The 23,028-nt window shown below is 39.3% G+C and overlaps 1 protein-coding gene across 6 annotated transcripts in view; it reads right to left on the bottom strand.

The window, feature by feature from the left end:
- LOC109557314 (phosphatidylcholine translocator ABCB4) overlaps window positions 1-23,028 on the bottom strand; it is a 201,519-nt gene that overhangs the window by 149,945 nt on the left and 28,546 nt on the right. For 5 of the 6 annotated variants that reach the window (XR_011566205.1, XM_070787625.1, XM_070787632.1 and 2 more), the window contains exons 5-8: window positions 19,824-19,884; window positions 17,339-17,530; window positions 16,739-16,910; window positions 8,672-8,796 (exon numbers count right to left, since the gene is read on the bottom strand). Coding sequence is in view for 4 of the 6 variants with exons in the window: in XM_070787625.1 (XP_070643726.1) it covers window positions 8,672-8,796; window positions 16,739-16,910; window positions 17,339-17,530; window positions 19,824-19,884 (550 nt within the window). In the remaining 2 variants the exon portion in view is untranslated. Of the gene's footprint in view, window positions 1-8,671; window positions 8,797-16,738; window positions 16,911-17,338; window positions 17,531-19,823; window positions 19,885-23,028 lie in introns of those variants that run through there. The other variant, XM_070787636.1, reaches the window with a different exon arrangement.

Raw genomic sequence — 23,028 nt, 5'->3', positions numbered from 1 at the left:
TGTGGTCCACTGGAGAAGGGAATGGCAAACCACTTCAGTAATCTTGCCTTGAGAACCCCACCAAAGTATGAAAAGGCAAAATGATATGCTACAGAAAGAGGAGCTCCCCTGGTTGGTAGGTGTCCAATATGCTACTGGAGATCAGTGGACAAATGACTCCAGAAAGAATGAAGGGAGAGAGCCAAAGCAAAAACAATACCCAGTTGTGGATGTGACTGGTGACAGAAGCAAGGTCCGATGCTGTAAAGAGCAATATTGCATAGGAACCTGGAATGTTAGGTCCATGAATCAAGGCAAATTGGAAGTGGTGAAACAGGAGATGGCAAGAGTGAACATCGACATTCTATGAATCAGTGAACTAAAATGGACTGGAATGGGTGAATTTCACTCAGACGACCATTATATCTACTACTGTGGGCAGGAATCCCTTAGAAGAAATGGAGTAGCCATCATGGTCAACAAGAGTCCGAAATGCAGTACTTGGAGGCAATCTCAAAAATGACAGAATGAACTCTGTTTCCAAGGCAAACCATTCAATATCACAGTGATCCAAGCCTATGCCCCAACCAGTAACGCTGAAGAAGCTGAACGGTTCTATGAAGACCTACAAGATCTTTTAGAACTAAAACCCCAAAAAAAGATGTCCTTTTCATTACAGGGGACTGGAATGCAAAAGGAGGAAGTCAAGAAACACCTGGGGTAACAGGCAAATTTGGCCTTGGAATACGGAATGAAGCAGGGCAAAGGCTATTTGCTAAGAGAATGCACTGGTCATAGCAAACACCCTCTTCCAAAAACACAAAAGACGACTCTACACATGAACATCACCAGATGGTTGACACTCAAATCAGATTGATTATATTCTTTGCAGCCAAAGATGGAGAAGCTCTATACAGTCAGCAAAAACAAGATGGGGAGCTGACTGTGGCTCAGATCATGAACTCCTTATTGCCAAATTCAGACTTAAATAGAAGAAAGTAGGGAAAACCACTAGACCATTGAGGTATTACCTAAATCAAATCCCTTATGATTATACAGTGGAAGTGAGAAAAAGATTTAAGGGACTAGATCTGACAGAATGCCTGATGACATATGGACAGAGGTTCGTGACATTGTACAGGACACAGGGGATCAAGACCATCCCCATGGAAAAGAAATGCAAAAAAGCAAAATGGCTGTCTGGGGAGGCCTTACAAATAGCTGTGAAAAGAAGAGAAGTGAAAAGCAAAGGAGAAAAGGAAAGATATAAGCATCTGAATGCAGAGCTCCAAAGAACAGCAAGGAAAGATAAGAAAGCCTTCCTCAGCAATCAATGCAAAGAAATAGAGGAAAACAACAGAATGGGAAAGACTACAGATCTCTTCAAGAAAATTAGAGATACCAAGGGAATATTTCATGCAAAGATGAGCTCGATAAAGGACAGAAATGGTGGGGACCTAAGAGAAGCAGAAGATATTAAGAAGAGATGGCAAGAATACACAGAAGAACTGTACAAAAAAGATCTTCACGACCAAGATAATCACGATGGTGTGATCACTCACCTAGAGCCAGACATCTTGGAATGTGAAGTCAAGTGGGCCTTAGAAAGCATCACTACGAACAAAGCCAGTGGAGGTGTCAGAATTCCAGTTGAGCTATTTCAAATCCTGAAAGATGATGCTGTGAAAGTGCTGCACTCCATATACCAGCAAATGTGGAAAACTCTGCAGTGGCCACAGGACTGGAAAAGGTCAGTTTTCATTCCAATCCAAAGAAAGGCAATGCCAAAGAATGCTCAAACTACCGCACAATTGCACTCATCTTACACACTATTAAAGTAATGCTTAAAATTCTCCAAGCCAGGCTTCAGCAGTACGTGAACCATAAACTTCCAGATGTTCAAGCTGGTTTTAGAAAAGGCAGAGGAACAAGAGATCAAATTGCCAACATCAGCTGGATCATCAAAAAAGCAAGAAAGTTCTGAAAAACATCTATTTCTGCTTTAATGACTATGCCAAAGCCTTTGACTGTGTGGATCACAATAAACTGTGGAACATTCTGAGATGGGAATACCAGACCACCTGACCTGCCTCTTGAGAAACCTATATGCAGGTCAGGAAGCAACAGTTAAAACTGGACAAGGAACAACAGACTGGTTCCAAATAGGAAAAGGAGTACGTCAAGGCTGCATATTGTCATCCTGCTTATTTAACTTGTATGCAGAGTACATCATGAGAAACGTGGGGCTGGAAGAAGCACAAGCTGGAATCAAGATTGCCAAGAGAAATATCAAGAACCTCAGATATACAGATGACACCACCCTTATGGCAGAAAGTGAAGAGGAACTAAAAAGCCTCTTGCTGAAAGTGAAAGAGAGTTAAAGTGTTGGCTTAAAGCTCAACATTCCGAAAAATAAAATCATGGCATCCGGTCCCACCACTTCACGGGAAAGAGATGGGGAAATAGTGGAAACAGTGTCAGACTTTATTTTTCTGGGCTCCAAAATCACTGCAGATGGTGATTGCAGCCGTGAAATTAAAAGACACTTACTCCTTGGAAGGAAAGTTATGTCCAAGCTAGATAGCATATTCAAAAGCAGAGACATTACTTTGCCAACAAAAGTCCGTCTAGTCAAGGCTATGGTTTTTCCAGTGGTCATGTATGGATGCGAGAGTTGGACTGTAAAGAAAGCTGAGTGCTGAAGTATTGATGCTTTTGAACTGTGGTGTTGGAGAAGACTCTTGAGAGTCCCTTGGACTGCAAGGAGATCCAACCAGTCCATCATAAAGGAGATCAGTCCTGGGTGTTCATTGGAGGGACTGATGTTGAAGCTGAAACTCCAGTACTTTGGCCACCTCATGCGAAGAGTTGACTCATTGGAAAAGACCCTGATGCTGGGAGGGATTGGGGGCAGGAGGAGAAGGGGACGGCAGAGGATGAGATGGCTGGATGGCATCACCAACTCGATGGATGTGAGTCTGAGTGAACTCAGGGAGTTGGTGATGGACAGGGAGGCCTGGCGTGCTGCATTTCATGGGGTTGCAAAGAGTTGGACACAACTGAGTGACTGAACTGAACTGAACTGATCCACTCACCAGACCAATTATAGACAGAAAAACGATTTTAAAACATAAACTAGACATCATTCCTTTGTTTAAATGCCTCAACTGCTTCCCTGTGCCCTTGGAGTTAAATCCTGACTCCTTACCAGGACATGTAAATCCCCATGTTCTGGCCCCCACTCACCCTCAATAGCCCCTCTTCACTTCAATCTCCTCTGACTCAACCGAGCTCCAGTCACACAAGCCTTAGGATATTTTCTAGAATATACCAAAGTCTCTGCCATCTCGGGAAACCTGGAAGACTCTTGTGTCCCTACCCGACTACAGCAGGCTTTTTCTTTTCCCTCAAGTACCAGCCTCCAGGAAACCTCAAATATCCAACACGCGTGCCTTCCGTGACCACCATGGTTAAAGTAAACTTGTTCTGCTCACCCTCATCAGCACATTCTTTGATTCCTTCAAAACACATTTAAACAATTCATGATTTAATTCATGTCTTTGATGATTTTTTTCTTCCTTCCTGCTCTCCTCCCTCCCTTCCTTCTCTTTTCTTCCACCTTATTATTTTGACCAGGGATCATATGAGGGCAAAAAAGGCAAAGATAAAGCAGCATATCAAGATGTCCAAGACATACAGACTTCCTACAACTCACTGCCTGAGGAACTGTGCTAATTCTTTTACAAGGTTCGCATCAACAGGGAAGGTAAGTGTAGTGTTCTAAATACAAACTGATGAAGCATTAGGAATTATCTGAAAACTTAAACCGAGGAATATGATTATGACCTGAAACTTCCTTTTCTTAGGTTTTTAACTGTTCAAAACACTTTTACATTTACTTTTTGAATAATCATTATAAGAATAGTTAATAAAAACAGCTTTTCAAGGAAATTCTGATACGAATACCAAACATCATCACCTAATGCATAAGAAAATTAAAATTGAATAAAATTCAGAAAAGTATTTCTGTCATATTCTGCAGGGTTTAACATAATTATATTCATATTTGAGAAAACATTTCTAAATTTTAATTTTGTTTAACAGATAATTGATTTTTAAGCTTCTTGATGTTAAAAAAAAAAAAAAAAAAAAAACACCAGTGAGGGCTACTTTGGGTTTTTCAAAATTTATTATAATTTTTGAAGACCTGGTTACTTATTTGTATCAACTTAAAAAAAAAAACACTGCTTAATTGAATCAGTTTAATACCAGAATTAAAACTCTATAAGAATGTCAGCATTTAATATATGAATAATGCTAGAATGTATAAAGAAATCAGCCTGAGCACTGATTTTAACAAAGATATTTTTCTTGCTATTTTTTATTCAAAGATGGGAGAAGGAAATGGCAACCCACTCCAGTATTCTTGCCTGGAAAATTCCACGGACAGAGGAGGCTGGCAGGCTATAGTCCACGGGGTCACAAAGAGTCTGACATGACTAGGCAACTTTCACTCACTGCCAACACACAAGTGAAAACCCAGAGCCTAGCACAGTGCTTTGCATGTGGTAGATGCTGAACAAATTTGCCAAATGAACTGAACGTTCCGGAAATGGCCAAGCTGGAGAGAACCTTAGGCCATCAGGTTGTAGTCTTGAGTCTACTCCTGATATTCACGAAAAAGTAATTTCCAATAATTTCCAATTTTCTAGGGGACCTTTCAAAGACAGAGTCCAGTAAATAACATCTTCTGAAGAAATAATTCTACACATAAAATGAATCTTTGAATATAACTGTGTAAGCCCATTTGCTTGTTAAAAAGTTGATCACTATCTTCTATAAAAAACAGAACAAAAAAATCTGTATCTAATTACTTCAGTTCAGTTGCTCAGTCGTGTCCGACTCTTTGTGACTCCATGAACTGCGGCACGCCAGGCCTCCCTGTCAATTACAACTCCTGGAGTCTACCCAAACCCATGTCCATTGAGTCAGTGATGCCATCCAACCATCTCATCCTCTGTCGTCCCCTTCTCCTCCTGCCCCCTATCCTTCCCAGCATCAGGGTCTTTTCCAATGAGTCAGCTCTTCGCATCAGGTGGCCAAAGTATTGGAGTTTCAGCTTTAACATCAGTCCTTCCAATGAACACCCAGGACTGATCTCCTTTATGATGGACTGGTTGGATCTCCTTGCAGTCCAAGGGACTCTCAAGAGTCTTCTCCAACACCACAGTTCAAAAGCATCAATTCTTCGGTGCTCAGCTTTCTTTATAGTCTAACTCTCACATCTATACATGACTACTGGAAAAACCATAGCCTTGACTTGACGGACCTTTGTTGACAAAGTAATGTCTCTGGTTTTTAACATGCTATCTAGGTTGGTCATAATTTTCCTTCCAAGGAATAAGCGTCTTTTAATTTCATGGCTGCAATCACCATCTAATTACTTAGATCTAATTACCTCAATCACTGCATTAAAAAAATACTTTCAATTCCTTTCAACTTTCAGTGAACTAAAATAAGATTTATCTAAGTTTTGAATATTGGACTTGACACCTTTCCCTCCTTACACCCAGGTTATACATCATTATAGTTTTTCATTGCTAATAATATCTTCTAAAATTATCATGTTCTTCAAATTTTGGATGCCATTAATCTAAGAAGTATTATAATCGTGTTATTCTATGCAACATTAATAAAGGAGTTTAACAGAACTCTCCATATACAGCAGGGACCCAAAAGGCTACAGCCTGAATATAATAAGCATGTACACCATGGAAAGTGACAGCAGGAGAGCCTGCTTGTCTCAACCTTGACAACAGATGAAGGGTCGGGGGGAAAACATGTGCCCTGGGAACCGGAACCATAAAAGGCAATGCTTATACAGCATTCACCCTTCAGATGAAGGGTGAGGGGAAAACATGTCCCCTGGGAACTGGAACCATAAAAGGCAATGCTTATCCAGGTCTGAAAAATATGAATTCACTAGTGCGGTTCAAAAACTCCTAGACAAAGAATATAATGTACACGGGCTCAGGTTAATAGTGCCCCCAGTGAGTGGCAGAAGCAAACACAAATCCTTCTTGCAAGAACTCAGCTTCTCAATCCAGACCCACAGCAATTGTAAGATGGCTCTGATTGTAGGATTTGTCTCAATTTCAGAGTTGATGAATTGTAAGAGAAAAATGTGCATCCTAGAATTGACGGAACACTACATGTTCTCTAACTGTTCACTGCTGTTCACAGGAATGCCATTTTTACCCCTGAACTGTCAGCAGGTACCCAGAGGCCTTCCCGTACATTGTTGGTCTGCAGACCTTATTACACTGTTACTAGAGTTGCTGTGTAGACAATCACATATTCTATACAGAATGACAGTTTTGCTTTTTGTTTACCAACCTAATAACTTTTCTTTTTTATTATTCTTACTCTTATTTTTTCCTTAATTTTATTATCTTGTACCAATACAACTCTAAATAGAAATGGTGCTAGCAGACTTGTTTCATTATTTTAAAGGAATGCTATTATTTTACCATTTAATAAAATTTCCTGTAGGTATCTGGTACATACTCTTTATTAAATTAAGAAAGTTTTTGTCATGAATCATCTATAATTAATACTTTTACCTCATCCATCAAAACAAAATGTCTTTCTTCCAATCAACTACTGTGGTTAATTATATTCATGGATTTTAAATCATCTTTGTACTTATGGGATCAAGCCAACAGGTTCAGAAATTTTTTTTAATCTGATGATAGTTTTCACATTGATTCATTTAGCAAATACTATCTAGACTTTCTGCATCTATGTTTTAGATGAAACTGTCTTATAATTTTCCTCTCTCATATACCTGCTATCTTGTTATGATGTCAAGGTTATACTAGCCTCATAAAATGAACTCACTCTATATATATGTTTTTTTTTGTTCTCTTGAACAATCTGTGTAAGATGGGGTTATCTTTCTTGAAGTTTTGGTAAAATCTGTCTGGAAAATTATCTGGACCTGGTGGGTTTTTGCGTGTTTATGTGTGTATGTATATGAAAGGCAAAAGACGGAGATTTTAAGCTGGATTCAATTTCTTTAATGATTATGGTTCTACTCAAGTTAGTGTCTTAAGTGAGAATTTTAACCTATATTTTTCTGGGACATCATCTATTTCATCAGGGATTTTTAATTACTGGTATAAAACTGTAATTCTTAAAATAAATTTTAAAAAATCTATAGCAACGTTTTTCCTTGTTCTCCTTCATTTTGTTTCTGCTTTAACCTGCAAAATACTACTTCATTATTTATCCATATTTTCATAAAAATTAATGATTTTTTGTCAGCCCTTTGCTTCTTTATCTTATTTTCTATTAAAATGTTTTTGCTGTTAATCCTTTATCTTTCTTATACTTCCTTTCTCTGTTATTCTTTTTCTAACTTCTTAATTTAGCTGCTTAGTTCACGAATTTTCAGCAACTTTTAAATTTCTTCTACCCAACACCCTAGTGCTACCACTGGACTCGGATTGATTTTTAATGTGAAACCCTCAGCTTTAGGAAGAGAGAGCTCCCTGGTCCTCAGAGTATTATAAATTCAAACTCTAGCAGCACATGAAGGTGAGGCTTGCAATTTTGATTTCTACAGAGAGATGCTTTCCCTTGGTGCGATAACTAGGCAGAATCAGATAAGATTTGTCGCCCCATGTTGGTAAAGAGATTCTTTTTCTGATACACCTCTCCATTGAGAAAAACTGAAAATGAATGCCAAGTTCAAAATTTCATTCTGTCTCTACTCAGACATTTATTCAGAAAATACTTGGCTGAATACACTCTTGAAACAGTATCCTCCATGACTCTAACAGAGTATTTAACTTCCCCAAACAATATTTACCCCAACTAGTACATTAGATATGTTGTTGACCTGTGGTTGTTTGTATCTGTCCCCTCCCCACGCCAGAATTAAAGCTCCAAGAGAAGAGGGGGTTCATTTGACTGGGTATTTGCAAGGCAATGAAGCAAGACTTTCCATTTTTTAGTCAGACTCATGTTAAGGCAAAAGCAAAAACCTTCGCAAAAAATGAGATAGAGCACAGATCCTGCTTTCCTCTGAACTATGATAGGTACACGGCCATCACAAATCTCTCAGAGGACATCTTTATGGGTATGAAATGTATCATCTGAGAAAAGTACCCTGCAAACACAGTGTGTACAGCTGAAAGAGTATACAGTGAGCACTCATGTAAGCACAGCTGAGGTCATGAAATACAACAATGTCAGAATCAAGATGCCCCTGCCATGTGCCCCACTTTTATCACCAACCCCTCACCTCCCCCAGAAGTAACCATTATTTTGACTTAATGACCCCATCCATCTACCACAAAATACTCATTCTTAGAGAAACAAAAATTAACTTGATGGAGAAAAATTATCATCAGAGATATTAATTATGTTTCAGCCTTAAGAAACTATTTTATCTCACTACCCACCTAGGAGACTCTAGAAAACACTTTCAATTAGCAGATATAAGAAAATTACAACAATTAGAATCACAACTTTTCCAGAATATTAACTATGCTATAATATATCCAAGAAGCTGTTTAAGGAAACATATACATCAGAGAATACCCTTATAATCATCACCAGCAACCTGAAGGGCATTTAAGATGACAGGATTTAACATCTCTACCAACTTAAAAAAGGAGACTCAAACCTTTCAAGTTCTTTCTTTTGTCCTCCAAATGCAATCACAGTTCTAATAGCCGCTAAGACCTCTTCAGCTACTGCTCCAGCTTTTGCATATGCCAAAAGTTCTTTATCAGTAAATGAAGACAGTATCTGTTTAAAAATGCAATTGCAGATAATTTAAATTTTTTAACAATTTTACCTTTTGTACACAAATGCTGCTGGTACATAGTATACTGTACTGTATATAAATCTTTTACTCGTCTTTTGTTATGAAGCCCTATTTTTTAGTACACATATTGTAGCCATTTCTTTTTGGACTGAGATGGTATATAATAAAGTAAAATTTCAACTTTCTCACTATACTCCATGGATTCTCATACAAATAAATAAATCTGGGCCTTTGGGGGAGATTTTACATTTTAAAAAGAAGTGTATATGCTAAACATCAATAAATACAGAAAATGGGGCAGTATATCAAAAAAAATAGGTGTACTCAACATAGCAGTTGCTAATTATACTCTGGTTCAGAAATGCCAAAGTAGGAGGCCAGGAGAACACAGGGGACCCAGCCCTGTGCAGTGACAGGACCTCGAGGAGGTTTCCAATGGCAGGGAAGCAGAGCTCCTTCTACCAGGGCTTCTGAGCATGACACTGGGCCACCGTGGAGGTCTCTTTCATGGACGCGCTTTGATTTTTCTGTTTGGGCCCTGAGCATCTGTTCTCTGGAAGGAACAGTACTGGGTCCTTTATATACACAGGATCTCCTTCACTGATTCTTCTCAATTGTACCAAGAAGTAGGCATTATTTTCCCCCCTCAATACATGAGGAAATGGAACGAGAAAGAGGTCAAGTCATTTGCTAGTAAGTGAAATATCCAGGATTTAAGGCTTCACAGCATGAATCAACGGCCACCGGAGGCAATCTCTCTCTAAAACCAGCCACTGATATGTGTGGAATCCTAGAGGGCTTTGTGATTAAAACGGAATCAACTGGCATGGGCAAAGAACCACTATTTTTACCTGAAATGCTTGACTAGTCAGCCATCTAAATATTGCACACAAGAATTCAAATCAAATTCTGAGTAAATATATTATCCTCTTTCAATAAATAATTTATAGCATCTGTGGACTCATTTGTATAAGTAATAACAGCCTATTCCTTCTTGTCATAAAAAGTTCAAAGCTGTTTTGATTTTAAGAGTGCATTTCTTCCTCTGCTTGTGCGAAAGTAAAAGGAGCTACGACAGATGTAAGAACGGGTGGGTGAAGGCAAACGAGCCTTTACTAACCAGGTTCTATGTGCAGATGTTGTACTCTATGCGCCTTCTTCTTTGGTACCCAAACAACAACCCACTGATGCTCTAGACCTTCCTGACCTCTCAAAATGACCTGCCTAGGGCTGCCCTATCACATCTGCCAGAACTGCTCACAGCGCTGGGCCTGACCCAGGGAGATCACTGTCATCCCTGAACAAACAGGTCTGCATAAGGCAAGAGGTGCATACAATACAGTTTAGCTCTGTTTCTCTGCTCTTGTTGAAAACCTCAACCATCAACCACACCAGAAACAGCTGACAACAGAAGATTAGCAGAACTATTTTTGACTGAGGAGTTTCAAAACATGCTATTCTAATTTATTGTTGAACTATCAAGTACCATTCCAACTGATTCAGTAAACCTGGCTTCTCTATGACCTTCCATAATGATAAGCATATCCTTAGGCAAGAATACAGTAGAATGTTAATGAAGTGTTTTGTTTTTTAACAGATCATGTCTATTGAAAGAAAAAAAACACTTTCAAATACTCTCAGGAATGTTAAAAGTCAACTTTACTATTCCTCTAATATAAAATAACAGAATGCTGATACTTCCGATATTACAATCACCCACCCAAACGATATCAAATTTCACTAACTCATCCCTTCTTCCAAAGGCTGCTAATTTTTTTTTAACAAAGCCTAATTGTACTAGTGCCAGACACATGAAATTGTTATTCCTCTTAAGTTAAAAGCCAACACAGGCCACTTTATATTGTTCAAACTAATACATTCAGAAGCAATAGTTTTGACCATAACAGATGTTTTGGCCTTCATCTTTGTCCCTTTTGTCCAGTGCTCAGTGTAGGTTTTTATTTCATTTTGTTTGGGATAATTTATACATGCTTTATTTTTTTTAACTTGGTATTCTGAGATAATTGTAGACACAAAGGCAGACAGTGTAGACACAAAAGAAGACACTAAGGAAGACAGTCAGATCCCATAAACCCTTTATCTGGTGTTCCCCAAAAAACATCTTCAACATCTCTTCAGAACAAGATCCCAGCCAAAAATTTAACACTTAGCATTAATTCAACGTTATTCAGATTTACCAGTTTTACATGCACTCGTGAGTGTGTGTTCAGTTCAGTTCAGTCGTGTCCAAATCTTTGCGACCCCATGAATCGCAGCACGCCAGGCCTTCCTGTCCATCACCATCTCCCAGAGTTCACTCAAACTCACGTCTATCCAGTCGGTGATGCCATCCAGCCATCTCATCCTCTGCCGTCCCCTTCTCCTCCTGCCTCCAATCCCTCCCAGCATCAGGGTCTTTTCCAATGATTCAACTCTTCACATGAGGTGGCCAAAGTACTGGAGTTTCAGCTTTAGCATCATTCCTTCCAAAGAAATCCCAGGACTGATCTCCTTTAGAATGGACTGGTTGGATCTCCTTGCAGTCGAAGAGACTCTCAAGAGTCTTCTCCAACACCACAGTTCAAAAGCATCAATTCTTCGGTGCTCAGCTTTCTTCACAGTCCAATTCTCGCATCCATACACGACCACTGGAAAAACCATAGCCTTGACTAGACGGACCTTTGTTGACAAAGTAATGTCTCTGCTTTTGAATATGCTATCTAGGTTGGTCATAACTTTCCTTCCAAGGAGTAAGCGTCTTTTAATTTCATGGCTGCAGTCACCATCTGCAGTGATTTTGGAGCCCAAGAAAAGAAAGTCTGACACTGTTTCCATTGTTTCCCCATCTATTTCCCATGAAGTGATGTTAGTTCCAAGCAATGTTATCCTGTTAGATTCACGTGACGACGATCACAATACAGAACAATTCCATCACAAGGATCCCTCAGTCCTGCTTTCTGTAGTCACAGCCACCTCCTTTCCTACTCCTCGTTTCTCCCCTCCACACCATCCCTAACACCTGAAAACCACTAAACTGTTCTGCCTGTTATTTTGTCATTTCAAAAATATTATATAAATGGAGCATAAGGTACGTGACCTTTTGGGACTGGCCTTTTTCACCAAGTACAGATCTCTAGAGACTCATCCAGGTTGTGTGTGATCAGTACCGCTTTCCTTTTATCACTGGATGTACCACAGCTGCTCAATCAGTAACCTATTCAAGAGTGTCGGGGGTTGTTTCAGTTTGGGGCTATTACCGATACAGCTGCTATGAACACCTGAATACAGATTGAGTGAATACACGAACATAGTTTCTCTTAGATAAATGTCCAATACAACTGCTGGACTGTACGGTAACTGCATGTTTAGTTTTATAAGAAATCACAGACTATTTTTTCAGGCTGAATACCATTTTACACTCCCACCAATAATGAGTGACCCTGTTTCTCTGCATCTCAGCAGCATTTGGGGTTTCACTTTTATTTTAGCCATTCTGGTAGATGTATAATGGTATCTCATTGAAGTTTAATTTGCTTTTCACTGACGACTAACATTGTTAAACAAGCTTTCATGTGCTGACCTGCCACCTGTATAACCTCTCTGATGATGTTTGTTTCTCTCTCCTGCCCATCCCTAACTGGTTCATTTGGGTTGTTTTTCTCCTTAATATATATATGTATTATTGAATATAGCTGACTTCAGTGTCTCAGGTGCACAGCAAGGTGATGCAGTTATACATAAACACACATTATTTTTCAGATTATTTTCCATTACAGGTTATTACAGGATATTGCCTATAGTTCCCTGTGCTATACGGTAAACCTTTGTTGCTTGTGGCATATTTATTTTTTAGTTAGAAATCTAGCATTCTATTTATACTACGTCAAACAAGTAAAATCAAAATGTCATAAATTTTTTCAATTAGGCAAAAGTTTGTAAGTTTTCTAAAAAATATATATTATCCATACTATTTATATATATGTAGACAAAAGCTTTTCTACTATGCCGAAAAAGGCTTGAGAAAGAACATCAAAAAAAGAGAGAGATGGAGAAATTGGAAAAGATAAACTAAATGAAATGCCAGCACTGAGTAAGAAATAGAAAATGAAACAAACTGAATAAAATTAAAGATTATACAGTCCAGTGGTTTTGAAACATGGTTGCTTAAAAAAAAAAAAGAAAGAAAAGAAACATATCTGGAACTCTGGAGGAAAAAAGCAATACCTGAGCATTGGTATTTTTCAAAAAATTCCAAGATAATTCTAATATGCATCTTGATTTTAAAAAGTGATTACAGGTATTTCTATTAAATAGTAGTTTTGGTGATTTTTTTTTAACTATCAAATTTTGAGAATTCCTTATATATTAGATAAAGACTAATCCTTTGTCAGATATACGACTTGCATGTTACTTTTTTCCCAGCTTTTAGCTTGTTTTTTCATTTCCTTTACATGGTTTTCACAGAGTAAGAGTTCCCGCTTTGGGGGGAAAGCAGATAAAGTCTTCTTTCTTCTAGGGGAGGTTGTATAAAATTGGTGTCAATTCCTCTTTAAATGTCCAGTAAATTTTTCCAGTAAAAGTTGCCTGTGCCTGGAGAATTCTTTTTCAGGAGCTCAGAACTTACAGAATAGATTTCTTTAATCACTATTTCATCTTAGTTGTTCTGGATATCACAATATTCATAGGTGACATAAAAATCTACTGGTATCAACATTTTACCACTTATAATTCTGGGTTCAATCACCAAATATGATTTAGAAATCTCCTGGGAAAAGAGAGGCCCAAATTCCTGCTCTTTCTGTTGTTCCTTTTCCCTTCCTGATGCTCCAATATGCCTTGTATCACTTTCCTTCTGTTTGAAGAATTTCATTTAGCCAGTTTTTAATAGGAGGTATGCTAATGGAAAGTTCCTCTATAGTCTTCCATGATCTGGGAATGTTTTTATCTCCCCCATCATTCCTAAAAAATACTTTAACCAAGTATCCACAGTTGACAGGTCTTTTCTTTAAGCACTTAAAAAATAATTTGCCACTTCTTTCTGGTCTTTATGGTTTCAGATAAGAAATATATTGTCATTCAAATTGGTGTTCCCTGTAGGTAATGTGTGCTGTTCATCTTTAGTCAATTTCAACTTTTTTCTTTGTCTTTAGTTTTCAATGATTTAACTATGATGTGCTTTAGCATGGATTTCTTTGGGTTTATCCTGTTTGAGGTTAGCTTAGCTTCTCGGACCTGAAGGTTTGTCTTTCACAAACCTTGCACATTCTCAGCAATTATTTCTTCCAATATTCCTTCAGCCTCATTTCTCTCCTTTCTTTTGGGACTCTGGTGGTCACAAATGTTCTATATCGTACTACTGTCCCACAGGTCCCTGAGGCTCTTTTCATTTTCTGTTTCGTGCTGGGCGACTTGTATTGTTCTATTTCCAGTCCACTGACTCTATCCCGTCCTCTCCACTCAACAAGAGTAGCCCCTCCATCGTGACTTCTGTTCTACGGCTGTACCTTTCAGTTATCTAATTCCATTCTATCCTTTTTTCTTAATTTCTTTTTCACTGCTGATATTTTCTATTTCCTTTTGTTTTAGGATAATTTGTAATTGATTAGTGAAGCATTTTTCTGGTGACTATTCCAAAATCCATGCCAAACAATACTGACATAGGAATTGTATCAGCGCTTGTCAGTTAAGTGTTTTTTTCTCATTGAAGTTGTGATTTTCGTAGTTCTTGGTATGACAAGTGGTCTTCTTTTAACTATTTTGGGTGTGATATCTATTATGTTAGGAGACTCTGGGTCCTATTTTAAAGTCTTTTATTTTAGCAAGCAGTTACCCTTTGGGGATTTAGCATATAGTTCTTAACCTACTTCTGTGAGTTGTGGGTCAAGCAGCAGTTTTACATTCACTGTCTGTGGTATTACTTTCGTCAGCATGGTTTGTCTGCAGTTGCTGGGGCCCCTGCTTCTGCTACCTGAGGGAGTGAAAGTGTTCTTAAGGTTGGACCACCTCATGTAGGAGTAGGAGTAGTTTCCCCTCCCTTTGCTCCTTAGCTGACCCAGTGTCTCTGGGCGGGGTTAGAGAATTGCGTGCAAAGATCAAAAGAGGCTTTTTGGAGTAGGAAGCTTGCTGGGGCCAAGCCTCTTCCTGTTCTGCCTTCTTGCCCGGGTGCCTCTGAGTTACAGAACAGAGCCTCAGAATCACAAGGACAAAGCAACTTCCTCCACCAGGCCTCATTTCTTTTTTAATAAGACTGACGACCAGACAATTGAAGCCTCCATTTATTAAACAGTATCTGAAGTAATGCACAATTAATTATTAAAAGATTAACTTACTGCTTTTCCCCCTAACTTAACTAGAACAAACATCAATACATTTTAGAACAGTTTTTTAGCAAATACTAATACGAAGAATCTGCCTAACCTTCTAGTAAACAGAAAAATCAATTAACACAAAGGCTTTTGCCAAATATTTCAACAGAGATGCAGTTTAGCCACCAAGAACACCATTCAAACATTGTGTTAGTCTGAACAATAAATTAATAAGAGTTCTCAGAACTTCAATTTCTTCCTCTGTTAAATGAGATAATGTCTACACTTTACAAGAACATGTATTTCGTGCCTTTGAGGAAGAAGATAATATGATGGAATGAGGGGGAAAATATTCTGTAATATTCTACAAACTTCTATTTCATATATAGAAAATATTATAGCTAAATGCTGCAAAAAGTGTAACTAACATTTACTAATTTCGGGGGAGATTAAGATATGTTGTTATTTTATACTCTGAAATTCCCTGGGATTTTTTAACCTAAAAAAAGTGGAATCTGGGTAACAAGGTCCTATTGTATAGCACAGGAAATGGTATTCAATAGCCTGTGATAAACCATAATGGAAAATAATATGAAAAATAATGTATATATATGTATATCTGAATTACTTTGCTGAGCAGCAGAAATTAACATTGTAAACTAACTGCATTTCAACAAATTTTTTTAAAAAGAGAAAAAATATGTATTTGCCTGACACAGTAGATACTTTAAAAAATGGCGGTTACTGTTTATAACAGCAAAACAATATCCATCCCACAGGGTTAAATTTTTTAATTTCTTAATACAGCCTGATTTGTTTTGTGTTAGGCTTCGGTTTGCTTGGCCCTCCGTTATTCTACATCCTTTTGCCATGTGAATGTGTAGCGCTGTCTCTCATTTCTCTTTTTCTCTAAGAAACTACATACCAGGCCAATCTCTCCATGGCCACCTACACTTACAGGAAATCAATTTAGAATGAACACCACACCCAGTCTCAAGAGAAAGGCCTCCCTGCGGAGGTAGGAAGGGCCATTTGCATTTTTGCTTTCGTGACAGAGAGGGAACCACAGACCTCAGACGTACATGCATAAGGGGCTAGAAAAAACCTCTTTTTAAAAAACTGTCTTCACACCAATGGACTTAAGTATGTACAAACACAGAGCCATTTATAATGCTGACAAAACTGTTCTGCCAACAAAATAAATAAAATCTACAAAAACACTGACATCAGTAATGGTAACTGAATGGGACTTACGCGTTAGTCACTGAACTTGAAGCTCTACTTGTGAACATGGAACTGTCTACCGGGAAACACAGCTCTCCGAGAGCCGAGCATGCCTTTTGCATGAAGGCAGAGAAGGAGGTGGGAGAGCTCCATCTTTCCCTTCCCCTAATAACAGCACAGAGTCTGGGTGGGGACAACTCAGTGAGGTCACAACTGCCTATTCCCACTGATTGTGAACAGAAGATTTAACACCAAGATATTTTAGAAGATTTAACGTCATCGTCAGTGTCAGGGTCATCATGTGACAGAAACAGCCTTCTACTGGAGGAGTTGTGGAGTGTTTTTTGAGGGTGGAGACGGTTTAATAGCCTGGACTCATAGGCTTCACACCTACCTTTGCCCAGATAGCAGCTGACAGGCCAAGAACAGGACTGATGGCCAGAATCACAAGGGTGAGCTTCCAACCTTTTGTAAATCCTATTATAAAACCGGTGAAGAATGTTGCCATTGCCTGAAAGAACATTCCGATTTTGTCACCAATTCCTTCATTAATTTTGGAGACGTCACTGAAAGAACAGTGTTAGAAATAAACATCAGGATTATGAACACCAGAACTTTTTTCCTGAAGCTAGCTGAGTGTTTGTTTGTCTCAGTGTGGGGTAAATCAGTTTACATCTAGGATTTTGCTCAGGAACATCCCCAGCAAGTATCATGTCACCGCCCTAATGCTCACTCCCACAGGATGTCTTGGGTCTGGCAAGTCCAACCCCTCATTCACTACCAGTCATGCGGGACCTCTTCATGCCCTGTCAGGGTTCTGGGAACGAAAAGACGCATGAGGCACGATCAAGACTCAGAAGGAATTTAGTTTCAGAATTACTTCTGAGGGATGGGCATTGCCTCCAGGGATTACCTCCTGACAGATTTTATGACCTCACTTCCATTTTAAAAGAAGAAGCACACATCAGAGTTCGACACACACCCAGGTACTTACTCTGTGAGGCGGGTGTTAAGTTCTCCAACGTCATGCACGTCAAACCAGCCTATCTCCTGTTTCATGATGGCATGAAAAAACTGTTTTCTGATTCTGTGTACTTGTCTTCCAGCGGCCAGACACCAGAACGAGACCTGGATGTAAGCGGCAATAAGCACGCCAGCACCAATTCCAGAGTAATAGTAGGCGTACCTGAAAAGCAACAAGAAAGCTGCACACACGCCACTTTCTCATCCATGCACTGTCCCCAGCAGACCACCCGCCCTGCCTTTCAGTCATGTGGCAATCTTGCCCTCCTTAAAAGCAGAGCTGATGGTCAGCATCCAACTATGGCCACCCTGGTAGAATGTCATGGTGAAGTGTGCTTACTGTTTTGGCTCAAATCCCAGCTCTTAACTGCGATATAGGCTGACTTCACCTTTCCAAGTCCCACTTTTCTAACTGGCAAAATGGAGATAAGAACTGTAACACAGTGGGACTTCCCTGCGGTCCAGCAGTTAAGACTCCATGCTTTCATTGCCAAGGGCATGGGTTCAATCCCTGATTGGGGAACTAAGATCCCGTATGCCTTGTACCATGGCCAAGAAAAAGAACTGTGACACAGTAATATATAAAAACACTTGCCTGTGTGCCTGGCATGCAATTAGCATGTAGAGAACGCCAGTTATTGTGAAAGACGTGAGTGGTGCCTAAAAGCATCACAGCATTAGGTGAGGTCTACCAGTGTCATCCCGCACACCTGGATTACCCCGGTATCAGCTGATGAACACTGGGATGGTTTCTGCACACTGGGGAATGGAAAGAAGGGACAGAACTTGCCAGAAAGTGAAACCAAGAACCAAAAGGTCACCTGACCTTTTGGGTTATTAATCTGCCAACAGACAACTGAGAATAAAAAATGTTTTTATACCATCTGCCCAACTGGCCATCATGAGTTATCCTGAAATGCTTAATGAATCAAGTAGCAGGCCCCCCAGTTTAAATTCTAATGATAAAAAGAATGAGTATTTTCTAAAACCAGACCCTTGATCAACTAGAAATGCCAAATTTGTATTTCCTTATCTGAGTCTTCATATAGAAAAAAGCAAACAACATATGTGCTTCACTAAGAAATTACTTTTTAGGTAAAAACAAACATTCAAAAATGAAATACAGGATTCCAATATTCCTGCTTTTAAAAGTTCACAACTTGCCACCCTCAAAGAAAAAACGTATATGAATCATGCAGAAACTATAAAAATGGTGATGTAATAACCAGATAGTTGCTGATATCAATGTTCACAGCCTGATGTAAACGTTATCTTCCCCAAGTTATACCTGGTAATGTACAATGTATTTATCAGGGAAGATAGAATTAGAATACTAAATTTTAGTTAATAGATGACTCAATATTTTTTATCCAAGTGTTAATGATACAGCAAGAGATAGCTAAAAAGAAGCCTCATTTAACAAGTGGAATGTGCTTTGAAAATGAGCTAAAATATTGTAAGCCACCAGTCTACGTTTACTCAGAAAAAAATACCTGTGTTTAAGTATTTATAAGATGATTACGGGCTTCCAGAGCAGTTCAAATGGTAAAGAATCCACCTGCTATGCGGGAGACCTGGGTTCGATCCCTGGGTTGGGAAGATTCCCTGGAGAAGCTAACAGCTACCCTCTCCAGTGTTCTGGCCTGGAGAATTCCATGGACAGAGGAGCCTGGCAGGTTACAGTCCATGGGGTCACAAAGAGTTGGACATGACTGAGAAACTTTCACTTTCAAGATGGTCATAAGACACTGTTTTTCATCAATATTAAAAAAGTGCCTCTCCATAAGAGTATCTGGAGGTGTTTGCTTCTCAACTTTCAAAATATGGTCAAATATGTCCATTTTCTTCAAACCTTCTAGAGTAGGATTAGGATTAGGATTACAGGATAATGTGCAATCATTTTCTTCTGAATCACCAACTCATGCCTTTGGACATGTTTTATAAGCAGTTCTGAGAGCAAACTTCAAGGTAAGTAAATCATTAATGAAAGCTTCCAAAGTAAGTTGAGGTTAAAAGGACTATATTTATTCTGGAATGTCTTGTTTCATTGTTCAGAATAAGATGCTATATTTTAAAAAATCCTGTTAACTGATCTCCTTACATCATGACTAAAGCCAGCCAAGAAGGAAACTAATAATACAAAGCCATTGCAAATAATGTGATTCTTAACTGCATTTTAAACAAGCTCACTTTGAACCCCTCTAATTTCCCTGCAGATGATATTCTATATTTACCAACGCATACATCAGTCTGATCCAGGCTCAGCCTTCACCTTAGAGTGTCTTATGCAGCAAATGCTTTTAAGAAAAAAACCTACTTTGTATTCTCCTAAAAAATGAACAATGATGTTGCTCCCCTCAAAATTTTGAATCTTTATTATAATAGTGCAAAAATTTTAACCACATTACAATTGGATTAAGACAGAAAGACTTAATAGTAGAAAAATGTCTACTTACGTGGTCATTTCCTTCTCCAGCTTCTTGCCATACTCTGTTCTGACTATAGTACCTAGTTCACCTCAAAACAAACACACACTGTTATGTCTCTTTATTTTCCATTAAAAATATGCATATAAATAGAACTTCCTCCACAGTCCAGTATTAATAATCTGCCTTCCAATGCAGAGGACGTGGGTTCAATCCTTGGTCAAGGAACTAAGATCCCATATGCTGTGCATGACAACTAAGCCCTCACACTCTGGAGCAGGCATGCCACAACTGGAGAAGCCCACGTCCCCAACAGGAAAAGCCCACGCACCCCCCAAAAAAATCCCACATGCCGCAACTCAGACCCGGCACCGACAAATGAGGAAATTTCAAAAAGATAAGCATATAAAAATGAATCAAACTTGTGTCACTTAACAACTTACACAAAAATGGGTCGAACTAATTTAATTGCAATTATCTATAAGCATCAGGGCATCTGTGCAAATCCTTTACTACTGGATGTGTGCAAGCACACACAAAGTTCAGCGAAGCTTATTTGCGCGAAGAAAGCTGCATTGATTAAGAAGGAGTCTGTCACTTGAGATGATTAAGAAGGAGTCTGTCACCTGAGATACTAGTGATCCCTGGATTAAAATGTTTTATGAAATACCACTCCAAGAGGACATGGAGAAAAATCTTTTCTGTGGGCTTTGTCCTGATAAATATCAGTGCAGACTTGACCCTAAACCCATTTAGTATTTGAAACTGAACACCACATTTCTTCAGTTTTTATTTTAAAAATGTAAGATACAAAGAAGAATGTAATAAACACCAGTATTATGCAGTATTAGCAGATGTTAACGTTTTGGGACAAGGTACATTAAAACTCTAACACCTCCCTCCAAACACACACACGCACACGCACGCACACACACACACACACACACTAGCCACTATTCCTATTCTGGTGTGAATTTTTTTCAGATTTTATTTTCTATATGCAATTTTACACATACATCAATACACATACATGCTTATTTTAAAAGACAGAATCACAGTTCACATTCAGTGGCCAATTTTCCATGTCAGTACGTGTGTATATGGGGCCTCCCGGTGGCTCAGTTAGTGAAGAATATCTCTGCAATGTGGGAGACCTGCGTTTGATCCCAGAGTTGGGAAGATCCCCTGGAGAAGGGAATGGCTACCCACTCCAGTATTCTGGTCTGGAGAATTCCATGGAAAAAGGAGACTGACAGGCTATAGATCGTGGGGTCGCAAAGAGTCAGACACGACTGAGTGACTTTCACATGTGTGTGTATGTGTTATCTTTGTTTTTTCAAAGTTGCATCTATTTCAGTTGCTTCCAGTCTTACTGTTACATGCAATGCCACATTAAACATACCTGTCCACATACATGGTGAATATTTTTGTAGTATACATTGTCATAATCAAGATGGCTGGATCAATGCAGAGAGCACACTTTAAATCTTGTAATCATTTCAAAAGTTACAATGCAACATAAGAGGGCCTAGTTCAGCTGAGTGTGCTCTTGACAGGTATGGGAAAGAAGAGGAAAAGTTTTTCTGGCAAAGAGAACAACACTGCATGTGTGAAGAATGAGTAAGCTGCTTTGGCAGGAGTATGGGTGTGTTGTGTGGATGGAAGGAGGTGGATACATGATTGAAAAGATCATCTAGGTTCCCAAGGTATGGTATATAAAAACTAGTAGACATTATGTGTATATGAGTGTACATGTATATATATGTACATGTATATGTGTGTGTGTATATATGTACCTACATATACTTTTCTTCAGATTCTCCAACAGATTGAGTAGAGTTCCCTGTGCTACACAGTAGATCCTTGTTGGTTATCTATTTTATATCATACATGATAATCCCAACCTCCTAATTAATCCCTCCCCAACAAGAAAAGTCAAATATTTAAGTGTAGCTTTTATTTTAATAAAATACTTGCTTAGATTCTTGACCACTTTCTCCTCTGGTTTCTAGCACCTCATCCTCCTCATCCTCCCATAACTCTGATCCCTCTCTCTTAGTCTTATCCACCAGTTCCTCATGCCCTCTCCTCCCTCCATGCTGCTGCCTCTCAGAATTTTACACTCACTCCTAGGGTGGCCTCTACCACTTGCGCAGCTTCAGTGACTCCTGCATCTGTCTGGGCGCCACTCAAATCCTCTCCTTCCTCATAGCTAATGTCTGGTTCAGGTCCCCATTACCTCTTACATCTGCTCTAACAAGAGCCTCCTAACTGGCTTTTCTAATCCCATCAAGTCTTTATCTTGCCACCACATCTTCTATTTGGGAATAAAAATATAATTATATTGCCTCTGTTAATAACCTTAAATGACAGTCCACTGGATAAAGGACAAAGTCCAAGAGCCATACATGCCCTATTAATTCCTTTACAATCTTACCACAATAAGCCACACAATGACTTTCCAGATTTTTTTTTATCCCCACCCTTTCTCCTCATCCCAGTAGCTAGGGCACTGTGCAGCCACCATCTGGGGTTGGGGGTAGGGGCCGAGGATACCACAGCATAAAAGGAAACAGAGCCCAGGTCTGCTTGATCATCACATTCCTGAAGCCTTTGCCCTTGGGATTGGAGAGGAAACAGGGCATGACAAAAGATGCTGCTTCAATTTCATGAGACTAAGCTCTATCCTTTCAGATGAAAAGCTACTGTCCACATACTGAGATGAGATGGAGGGGAGAAGTGCTGACAGCTTTCCTCCTCTAAGCCCTTCTTCATTCTCCTCTCTCTACCTGGACTGCCTTTTCCTAGTCTTTCTCCTGGAAAAGACTGGTCCTTCACGCATGAGCTCAGTATGACCTCTTCCTAAGTGGCTTATCTCCAGCAGGGTGACTCACAGGGTTCCAGAGTAACTGACACACGATTCAGCTGACTAAGTCAACCCTAGAACAGACACGCCACGGTTCATACCCAACTCCTCCTGCCGTTTCCACGGGTGTGAACGCCTGAGAACACGACTGTGTCATTTACCTTTGTATCCTTGGTGCACAGCCTGCTGCTCTGTCTGCTGTACCTGCGCCTGTTCCAAAGACGTTCAAGGATTTCACAGAGCCAGCAACACGCAGACCATTTGTAAGAATATGCCAACAATCATTCTGTTTCGTACATGTGTCTTGCATATTGTGGGGTTAAACAGAGATACAGCAGACCACCACCTTACTACCTGGGGTAAGGAAGG

The sequence above is a fragment of the Bos indicus genome, chromosome 4, assembly GCF_029378745.1.
Source record: "Bos indicus isolate NIAB-ARS_2022 breed Sahiwal x Tharparkar chromosome 4, NIAB-ARS_B.indTharparkar_mat_pri_1.0, whole genome shotgun sequence".
Classification (NCBI taxonomy): domain Eukaryota; kingdom Metazoa; phylum Chordata; class Mammalia; order Artiodactyla; family Bovidae; genus Bos; species Bos indicus.
This window is presented reverse-complemented; position numbering and strand designations above follow the sequence as displayed.